Source organism: Elephas maximus, chromosome 3, assembly GCF_024166365.1.
Source record: "Elephas maximus indicus isolate mEleMax1 chromosome 3, mEleMax1 primary haplotype, whole genome shotgun sequence".
NCBI lineage: Eukaryota > Metazoa > Chordata > Mammalia > Proboscidea > Elephantidae > Elephas > Elephas maximus.
In genome coordinates, this window is record NC_064821.1 from 32,365,273 (window position 1) to 32,376,038 (window position 10,766).

General features: G+C 51.7%; 2 protein-coding genes across 2 annotated transcripts; both read left to right on the top strand.

Annotated features, from left to right (window-relative positions):
* Positions 1-356: 356 nt before the first annotated feature.
* Positions 357-7,676, top strand: MRI1 (methylthioribose-1-phosphate isomerase 1). The gene is made up of 7 exons (XM_049877091.1): positions 357-601; positions 682-920; positions 1,709-1,884; positions 3,129-3,305; positions 3,394-3,618; positions 4,151-4,303; positions 7,654-7,676. The coding sequence occupies exons 1-6, from the start codon at positions 470-472 to the stop codon at positions 4,276-4,278; spliced, it is 1,077 nt and encodes a 358-aa protein (XP_049733048.1). The 5' UTR covers positions 357-469; the 3' UTR covers positions 4,279-4,303; positions 7,654-7,676.
* A 7-nt stretch (positions 7,677-7,683) lies between these two features.
* C3H19orf53 (chromosome 3 C19orf53 homolog) lies at positions 7,684-10,551 on the top strand. Its single transcript, XM_049877092.1, has 3 exons — positions 7,684-7,827; positions 7,932-7,987; positions 10,148-10,551. Exons 1-3 carry the CDS (start codon positions 7,728-7,730, stop codon positions 10,283-10,285), a joined length of 294 nt encoding a protein of 97 aa, XP_049733049.1. The 5' UTR covers positions 7,684-7,727; the 3' UTR covers positions 10,286-10,551.
* Positions 10,552-10,766: the final 215 nt, after the last annotated feature.

Genomic DNA, 10,766 nt, shown 5'->3' on the forward strand with positions numbered 1-10,766 from the left:
TGGACACCTGGCCACCTTAACTTGAGTAGTCTTAATTTCTCACAGCGTTCAGCCTCTTAGGGCGTTGTCACAGCATTAAGGCGCCTCAACTCCCTCTGTCTTTATGACCTTGGGCACGTCGGGGCAGCTCGGGGTGCACACCTGTAGTTTGGGGGTGATGCCATGACCACCAGCGAACTTCGGTCAGCCGACTCCTAAACACAGAACCTGGTGTCTAATAGGTGACCCCCATATATGGTGCCCCCTCTGTGGTTCCGAGCAGGCGGCTAACTGTGTGGGCTGGGCCGGAGCCGGTCACGTGTGCGGCGGGTCTGGGAGCCAGGAGGCATGGTGCACGCGTCTCCTTCCGGGAGGGAGCACCGCCTGCGGCCCCGCTCCCTTTGCGCGTTCAGGCACTGCCCGTCCCCTGCCCACGTGCGCACTCGGCTCCCTGCGCCACCTGACTGGTGGGGTGCGCTACGGTTGCACCATGACACTGGAGGCGATCCGCTACTCGCGGGGCTCACTGCAGATCCTCGACCAGCTGCTCCTGCCCCAGCAGAGCTGCTACGAGGCAGTGAGCTCGGTGCGCCAGGCCTGGGAGGCCATACGCGCCATGAAGGTGGGGCCGCGCGGCAGGGCTAGGGTAGGAGGGAGGTGTGCCCCTGGCGTTCCTGACGCCCCTGATCCTGGCCCCTTCAGGTGCGCGGTGCCCCGGCCATCGCCCTCGTAGGCTGCCTCAGCCTCGCCGTGGAGTTGCAGGCGGGCGCCGGGGGGCCCGGGCTCGCCGCGCTGGTAGCCTTCGTAAACGATTCACTGAGCTTCCTAGTCACCGCCCGGCCCACCGCTGTCAACATGGCCCGCGCAGCCCGAGACCTGGCAGACGCCGTGGCCCAGGAGGCCGAGCGAGAGGGCGCCACCGAGGAAGCGGTCCGGGAGAGGTAGGGGCCTGTGTGCAGAGCGCGATGGACGCGTGCCAGGCACCACGCTAAGTGGTAGCTAATGATTAATGCACAGAGGCCCGTTTTTCAGGTGGAGAAACTAAGACACCGTGCGCTTAAGTCCCTTGTCCAAGGTCACACAGGCAGGGCTGAGAGTCGACCCGGAGGAGACTGACCGCAGGGTCCCTGCACTCAACCCCTTGTCTGTACTGCCCCTGGATATGCATGCCCCGTCCCCCTTTGCCTTGGAAGGCTCTTTTCGGTACCATCTGCTTTTCTGGGTTTGGTTTTGAGGAATTTTGTTTCCTGGCCTGGCACCCTCCCTGCTCTCTTTTTCTCTCACTCTCCCTCTCATCCACAACCACACTGTCCCACCCATGCTTTTGACCCCACCAGGCTTCTTCTGTCTCAGAGCCTTTGCTCTTGTGGCTTCTGTGGACCAGGTATATTATCTGCATCGGAGGCCCCTGTGTAATACAGCTCAGCCCCTCCAGGCACCTGACTCTGCTGCCTTTACCGTGTTTTATCTGCTGGTCTGCTTCCTCTACGCAGCTGTCAGCTCCCAAGGTGTTTGTTCACTGCTATGTCCCACCCCACCCAGGGCCTGGCACACAGGAGGTCCTGGGGGAGCATTTGTTGTAGGAGTGACTGGGATGACATTTTGGTGGCTGTGGCAAAAACGTGCAGGCCTACAGTGGCAAGAGGCTTTGAGCAGGAGGACTCCCAACACAGCAGCATTGGGCAGAGAGAAGGGGCTCCATGTACTGAGAGCCCTTTATCGGCCCCAGGGTGATCCGCTATGCCGAGGACATGCTGGAGAAGGACCTTAAGGACAATCGGAGCATTGGTGACCTGGGAGCCCACCACCTTCTGAAGCGGGCAGCCCCCGGGGGTGGCAAGGTGACTGTGCTTACCCACTGTAACACTGGCGCCTTGGCCACTGCTGGTTATGGCACAGCCCTTGGTGAGTAATCCTCTGCAGGGCTGGAGGACGGCCTTTGGGGTCCCCCCACCCACCCCCTACTCCCAACTAGTCAGGCTTTTTTTTTTTTTTTTTTTTTTGATACAAGGAAAAAAAAACTCAACCCAAACTCTAATTCACAAAATATGTGAACTTATTAGCTCTTGTGACAGAAATGCTCAGGTAGTTGGCTTCAGGTATGGCTGGATCCAGGGGCTCAAATAGTAGCATCAGGACCCATCTATCACTGCTCCTCAGCTCTGTCCTCCATGGTGACTTTATCCTCAGGCTGCACAAGTTGGCAAGGGGGCTTCCAGATCACAAGGAAAAGAGCCAAGGGTCTCTACACCAGCAGTGCCAGAAGTCTCCTTATGTCTCAGGGGCTCAAATGAGGTCACCTGCTTAACACAGATCAATCACACGGGCCCAGCCTGAGCCCTATGCCTAGAGAGTGGGCAGGGTGTGGACTCCAAGAGGACCAGGGGAAGGGAGTTAGTTGTCTTAGTTATCTAGTGCTGCTCTAACAGAAATACTACAAGTGGGTGGTTTTACAAACAGAAATTTATTTTCTCACAGTTTGGGAATTCAGGGTGCCAGCTCTAGGGGAAGGCTCTGTCAGCTCTCGGGGAAAGGTCCTTATCTCTTTTCAGCTTCTGCTCCTCAGTTCCTTGGTGATCTTCATGTGACCTGTATCTCCCCCCATCTCTGTTTACTTCATCTGCTCTTTTATATCTCAGAAGAGATTAAGACACATCCTATACTAATACTGCCTCATTAACATAACAAAGAATCCTGTTCTCAAAGGGGATTATAGCCACAGGTATTAAAAAAAACAAACCTGTTGCCATGGAGTCGATTCAGACTCATACCAACCCTGTAGGACACAGGAGAACTGCCTCATAGGGTTTCCAAGGAGCAGCTGGTAGATTCAAACTGCCGACCTTTTGGTTAGCAGCCAAGCTCTTAACCATTGCACCACCAGGGCACCAGAGGTGTTAGTAGGGGTTGCTATTTGAAACCAGGGGACCGAGAAGGTCATCCCGAGAAGCAAATGTGAAGATGATGAGGGAGCCTTGTGAGTGTCTGGGAAGAGTGTACCAGGCAGATGGAACAGCCAGTGCTAAGGTAGGGCCTGGGCCTTTGCCTGCCTGCCTCCAGAGAGCCACACCCCTAACCACTCAACCACCCTGCTGGTCTGTCCCTGTCCGGCTCATCCTGGCCCTCTCCTTGTGGGATGGGCCCTGCAGGGGTAATCCGCTCACTGCACCGCCTGGGCCGTTTGGAGCACACCTTCTGCACGGAGACCCGGCCCTACAACCAGGGAGCGCGACTGACGGCCTTTGAGCTGGTGTACGAGCAGATCCCTGCCAGCCTTATCACCGACAGCATGGCTGCCGCAGCCATGGCCCACAGGGGCGTGTCAGGTCAGTGGGCAGGGTGCAGCAGGGCGCAGAAGGGTCATGTCCCAGGCATCCAGGGCCAGGAAGTGACCCCTGACATCTCGCCCCCCAGCTGTCGTTGTGGGAGCTGATCGTGTGGTTGCCAATGGTGATACAGCCAACAAAGTGGGCACCTACCAGCTGGCCATTGCCGCCAAGTACCACGACATCCCCTTCTACGTGGCTGCCCCCAGCTCCTCATGTGACCTCCGCCTGCAGACAGGCCAGGAGATTGTCATTGAGGAGCGGCCAGGCCAGGAGCTGACTGACGTGAATGGGGTCAGGATTGCGGCACCCGGTAAGCTATCCACTCGGGGGACATCACAGTACCTGGGCACCTCCATTCAGGTACCTCAGCTCCCTTCACATGGGGCCAATGGCATTTGGGGCGTTGTCTGCCTCCTGGCAGGGCATAGGCAGCTCTTTCGAGCCATTTATTCTAATGCGAGCATCTCAGAAGGCAAAATTCCAGGATAGAACTTCTGGCTGATGAATTGTGAGACCATGAATGAATTGTCTTGCTATTCTGTGCCTGGGTTTTCTTACCTGAAGAAGAATTAAGCAAAGTAGATGTATAAGATTTCAAAGCTTTCCTCAGGGGCAGCAACAACCCAGGAAAGGCAGCAAGTCTTCACTTGTTACTGGGTGGGAAAGCCCATGACCTCATGCATTTTAGGGGTGAGGATCCCCAGATTCTTAGAGGTTCCCCTACAGGCGACAGCGGCTTGAGAACTTTTACAGAGCCACATCATGAGGACAGAGCGAGGGGCTTAAGCATGGCAGACATGCCACCCCTCACTCTGCCTTCTTGCCTCCCTCTCTGCCTGCAGGGATCGGGGTTTGGAATCCTGCCTTCGATGTCACCCCACATGACCTCATCACTGGCGGCATCATCACGGAGCTGGGCGTCTTTGCCCCTGAGGAGCTCCGGGCAGCCCTAGGCACCACCATGTCCTGAGAGGGGAGCTGGATGGGCTCCAAAAGTAACCAACCTGGCTCTCCCTACCATGCCCCAACCCCCTTGTTTTATAGTATGGAACGGCCTGCTCAAAAGTTGACCTTCCTTCTGCAGCCACACTTCTTCCTAGAGCAGGGAGAACAGACAGGGCCTTCCAAGGCAGCTGGAGCCAGGCTGTCCGGGTTCAAATCCCAGCTCAGCCAGTTTTCCTGCTGTGTGATCCTTGGGCAACTCACTTCACCTCTCTATGCCTTGGTCTCCTCATTTATAAAATGGGGACACATAATACTAGTGCCTCCCTCTTAAGGTTGACCCTTCAGGTGCAAAGATAAGAGGAACTCGAAAAAACTCAATAATCAATATAAATAATATTTTAATGCAATATTTTTAAAAATCAAAATTAACACACACACACACAAAACCACCATGATGAAGAATATACTAAGGCTTTAAATAAAAGATCCCACCCTGCACTTGATGACTTGGCCTTACCCACCTCCCCCCTAATATCAGCCCTGGTACCAATAAAATTTTATTTACAAAAACAGGCAGCCACCCATGGGCTGTAATTTGCAGATTTAATTTTTTTAGACATTAAAAGATTATTTTTAAATGAACAAAATACGATTTAACTTGATTACTGAGGTTTATGGCACCCCCTTAAATTTTGCACCAGAGGTGAGTGCCTCAATTGCCTCACCCTAGTCTGGCCGTGGACTGAGTTGTTATGTATAAAGAATATAAAACAGTTCATAGCACCAAACCAAAAAAAAACCAAACCCGTTGCCATCCAGCCAATTCCGACTCAATAGCGACCCTATAGGACAGAGTAGAACTGCCCCCTACAGTTTCCAAGGAGCGTCTGGTGCACTGAGACTGTCAACCTTTTGGTTAGCAGCTGAACTCTTATCCACTACACCACCAGGGTTTCTGTTCATGGCACAGTGCCCAGTAAATACTAACGTCATTACCTTTCATTTGAAATTTACGTTGGCTGTGGTTGATCACAAGGAGCCCTGGTGGCAAAGTGGTTAAGTACTCAGCTACTAACGGAGAGATCAGAGATTTGAACCCACTAGCTGCTTCACAGGAGAAAGATGTGGCAATCAGCTTCCATAAAGATTAACCAGAAAAACCAAACCCACTGCCATAGAGTTGATTCTGACTCACAGCAGCCCTACAGAACAAAGTAGAACTGCCCCATAGGGTTTCCAAGGCTGTGATCTTTATGGAAGCAGACTGCCACATCATTCTCCTGTGGAGCCACTGGTGGGTTCAAACCTCCAACCTTTCGGTTAGCAGCCGAATGCTTTAACCATTGCACCACTAGGGCTCCTTCCATAAAGATTGTTGTTGTTAGGTGAAGTTGAATCAGTTCCAACTCATAGCAACCCTGTGTACAACAGAACAAAACACTGCCCCTGTCCTATGCCATCCTCAAAATCCTTGTTATGCTTGAGCCCACTGGCGCAGCCACTGCATCAACCCATCTCGTTAAGTATCTTCCTCTTCTTTGCTGACCCTCTGTTTTACCAAGTATGATATCCTTGTCCAGGGACTGGTCCCTCTTAATAACATGTCCAAAGTACGTAAGACGTTTTGCCATCCTTACTTCTAAGGAGTATTCTGGCTGTCCTTCCAAGACAGATTTGTAGGTTCTTCTGGCAGTCCATGGTATATTCAGTATTCTTCACCAACACCATAATTCAAAGACATCATTTCTTCTTTGGTCTTCCTAATTCATTGTCTAGCTCTCACATGAATATGAGGGGATTGAAAATATCATGCCTTGAGTCAGATGAGCCTTAGTCCTCAAAGTGACATCTTTGCATTTTAACACTTTAAAGAGGCCCTTTGCAGCAGATTTACCCAATGCAATGCATCTTTTAATTTCTTGACTGCTGCTTCCATGAGTGTTGATTGTGGATGCAAGAAAAATGAAATCCTTGACAGCTTCAATCTTTTCTCTGTTTATCATGATGTTGCCCATTGGTCCAGCTGTGAGGATTTTTGTTTTCTTTATGTTGAGGTGCAACCCAGACTGAAGACTGTAGTCTTTGATCTTCATCAGTAAGTGCTTCAAGTCCTCTTCACTTTGAGCAAGGTTGTGTCATCTGCATAACACAGGTAGTTAATGAGTCTTCCTCCAATCCTGATGCCCCATTCTTCTTAATATAGTCTAACTTCTCCAATTATTTGCTCAACATACAGATTGCATAAATATGGTGAAAGGATACAACCTTGACACACGCCTTTCCTAATTTTAAACCACACAGTATCCCCTCCTTCTGTTCGAATGACTGCTTCTTCCTGTATGTACAGGTTTCTCGTGAGCACAATTGTTCTAGAATTCCCATTCTTCACAATGTTATCCCTAATTTGTTATGATAAACACAATTGAATACCTTTGCACAGTCAATAAAACATAGTTAAACATCTTTCTGATATTCTCTGCTTTCAGCCAGGATCCATCTGATATAAGCAATGATATCCCTTGTTCTATGTCCTCTTCTGAATCCAGCTGGACTTTCTGGCATTTGCCTGTTGATGTGCTGCTGCAACTGCTTTTGAATGATCTTCAGCAAAATTTTACTTGTGTGTGATATTAATGATATTGTTTGATAATTTCTGCATTTGGTTGGATCACCTTTCTTCAGAATGGGCACAAATATGCATCTCTTCCAGTCAGCTGGCCAGGTAGCTGTCTTCCAAATTTCTTGGGTTAGATGAGTGTTTCCAGCATTGCATCCATTTGCTGAAACATCTCAATTGGTATTCCATCAATTCCTGGAGCCTTGTTTTTCGCCAGTGCCTTCAGTGCACCTTGGACCTCCTCCTTCGGTACCATCGAATCTTGATCATATGCTACCTCCTGAAATGGTTGAATATTGACGAATTCTTTTTGATGCAATGACTCTATTCGTTCCATCATCTTTTGATGCTTCCATCATTGTTCAGTATTTTCCCTGTAGAATATTTCAGTATTGTGACTCAAGGCTTGAATTTTTCCTTCAGTTCTTTCAGCTTGAGAAATGCTGAGTGTGTTCTTCCCTTTTGGTTTTCTAACTCAGGGGCTTTGCACATTTCATTTTAAGACCTTACTCAGTCTTCTCCAGCTCCGTTTGGAATTTTTTGTTCAGCTGTTTTACTTCATCCTTTCTTTTGTTAGCTTTAGCTACTCTACGTTCAGGATTACAGCCTTGGAAGTCCGATGGGGCAGTTCTACCCTGTCCTGTGGGATTGCTCTGAGTCGGGATGGACTCAACGGGAGTGGATTTGGTTTTCGTTTTGTTTTGTTTTATGGTTGACCAGCGGGTGAGTGGCGTCACTTTAACTCCGTGCCACCCTATATCCCATGAGACCCTGCGCTTTCAGGTCCCTTGTATCCCACTCTGCCCTGCGTCTTCCTGCTTATTTCCGGCCCGGCTCTTTCTTGCGCACGCGCGGCCATGGCGCAGGGGCACCGCAAATTCCAGGCGAAGAAGCCGGGGAAGAAGAAGGCGGGAGAGGCAGCGGCTTCAGAGCAGAGTCGGGGCCCGAGGAAGGGCGGTGAGGAGTGGGCCGGCGCCCAAGGAGGGGCATTAGAGGTCGAGAGTTGGGGGACGAGGCGGGCCCAGGGCTCCCAGACTTGACGCGAGCGCGTTTTTCCACAGGCCGTGTTATTGCCCCCAAGAAGGCGCGCGTGGTGCAGCAGCGAAAGCTGAAAAAGGTGAGTGGAGGAGGGCAGGAGCCTGGGGCCGGCGAGATCGGGGCCCAGATGTATGAGCCTGACCCTCGTCATCTATGCGTTGGGTACAGGGATAGCACCTACCCCGCCACGGGCCTGGTAGAAGCAGATCCTCTCGCGCGGCTAGTGTTGAAAATACGCTCGGTGCGTTTGCTGTTATTTTTCTCATACCTAATGGGACCTCTGGTGGCGTAGTGACTAAATGCTATGGCTGCTAACCAAAAGGTCAGCAGTTCGAATGCACCAGGTGCTCCTTGGAAACTCTATGGGGCAGTTCTACTCTGTCCTATAGGATCGCTATGAGTCGGAATCTACTTGACTTGACGGCAGTGGAACTCACATCAGGAGGCAGCCTGGGAAAAAAGTTGAAATCCCCAGCTTTTCTGAAGACAGAGCTGAGTGTGAATCTCAGCTCCATCTCTAGCTAACGTTTCTTCGCCCTCAGGCTCTTATCTCCGGCTGTGAAATGGTCTCAGTGCTAGCCCTTTTTCTAGGCTTGTAAGGATTCAATGCCACGGTGTACCTATAAAGTGCTTACAACTGCGTTGGGCTGAAATGTTAGCTGACTTGTTATTGTCATTTTCGTAGTTATTGTCTTTAAGTGCAGCTTTCATATGTGGGTGGGTGGGTTTGAGCTTGTAAAAAAGAGTTGCAGAGAGGTTGAAACCGTGGTTTTGGTGGTCAGACCTAGGTTAGAATTGTGTTCCATATTAACCAGCCCTGTAATCTTGAGCAAGTCGTTTAGTCTCCCCAGAGCCTCAGACTTGGGTACCCAGCAGCAGCCTGCTTTCCTCCGCTGAGGGATCTCAGGAGCCTCTCGCACTCAGCATGTTCAAAGCAGAGCTTCTGATCCCTTCCCCCAACATGATCCCGCCACAGCCTCGCTTCACAAAGCTCCATCCTTCTAGAAGCTCTCGGAGTCATCCTTGATTTACCCCCTTTATCCTATCTCCAGGTCTGATCCCATTGATTTGCCTTTAGATTAAATCCGGAGTCCTCTCGGCCCCCACCTGGCCCTTCCCCGATCACCTATGTGGATCAGTTCTGTGGCCTCCTCCCTGTCTTCCTCTCTACTCTTGCCCACCCCTCCCCCAGCAGTCTGTTTTCCCCACAGCGGCCAGAGGGCGCCTGTGAGCACCTGAGTCAGGTCAGGTCCCTCTTCTGCTCAGGACCTTTTTGGCCCCCATCTCAGAGCAAAAGCCTAAGTCCTCCCTGCAGCCCGCAGGGGCCTGCATGCACACACACACCCCACCTCTCTGCTCCCTCTCCTCCCACTCTTTCCCCTGTTCACTGTGCTCCAGTCACACTGGTCCCTTTGTTGCTGTTTGAGTACACCAGGCACATTCCCGCCTCAACTTTGGCACCAGTTGTTTCCTCTGCCAGGATTCTCTTCCCAGACATACACCTGCTCCCTTCTTCAAATTCAAGTCTGAATTTGCAGGTCACCATCCTTTGTTTTCTTTTACTCCATAGCCATTTGCCATGCTCTGTCATTGACTTATGTATTGCTCTCCTGACATGTCAGCTCCCCAAGGGCAGTGATTTTTCTTGGTCTTGTTTACTGTTGTGTTCCCAACTCCCGGGCACATGGTTAGCTGCCCTACTGATCATCGTTTGGAGTCATAGGCAGGGTGGCAGATGGTTCAGGGAATGTGATTAAGTCACCGGTTTTGGCACCAAACACACTTGGGTTCAAATTCTCATATCTTCACTTGGCACATTCCCCCCTCCCCACAACCTCTCAGTCCTGGTTCACCATTTGTCAAGTGGGGCTGACATGGAACCAGCAGGTGCTGCACACCTACAGGCCGAGGCCAGGGCCTCTGGAATCAGGTACACCAATTCCACATGTTCACCACCCAACGTGGTCTGAGGACCATGGGCAAGTGCTTTCTCCATGCAGGAGCCTCAGTTTCCCATCTGTAAAGGAGGGATGCACATGTATTTAGAAGCTGAGGTCCAGGGGTGAGAAGGGTTTTGGGTAAGGTCCCAGAGAGTTCAGGGCAAAAGGAAGACCTAAGTCCCAGCACCAGACTCCCGGTCCAGGGCTGTTTAGCCCCTGTGAGCTCCCAGCAGGGCAGCAGACCAGGCTCTCCTTCTGCCCAAGGTCCCAGCCTGATTGCCCCGTGATTGCCTCCTCAGGACCTGGAGGTTGGGATCCGGAAGAAGATTGAACATGACGTGGTGATGAAAGCCAGCACCAGTCTGCCCAAGAAGCTGGCACTGCTGAAGGCCCCGGGGAAGAAGAAGGGGACAGCTTCTGCTAAGACACCCTCGTAAAAACGCCACCCAGTGGAGGCCAGCACTGCAGCCAAGGCTCAGATCTATGCGTGTGGTACCCTGGCCTCTGCTGTGCAGAGGAGGAACCCTGCTCCCAGGACTAGGTGGCACCTAGACTTCGGTGGGGGCCCAGCCGATAAGCAGGTGGTCAGCAGGTCCCAAGTACAGAGGGTCAGCTTCCCAGGAGGCCAAGAACCCAACTGCTTGTGTTCCCATGTTTTTCTCTGCTGGTTTAGCTCAGAGCAATAAAAATTGGCTTTGTTGTCCCCCCGGATGTGATGTGGTTCTGTGGGAAGGCTGTGCTGAGCCTGGGACAGGAGGCCCTGTCACACCAGGTCAGCACGTGCGCTAATGGGTAATGAGCTCCAACGTTTTCCATGAGAGACTTGCCCTGCCACCCCCAGCGTCCCTCTTACCACAGCCCAGCTCCCAGCCCATGTGCCCAGAGAGGAACAAGTGGGTTTCCGCACCTCCAGTCCAG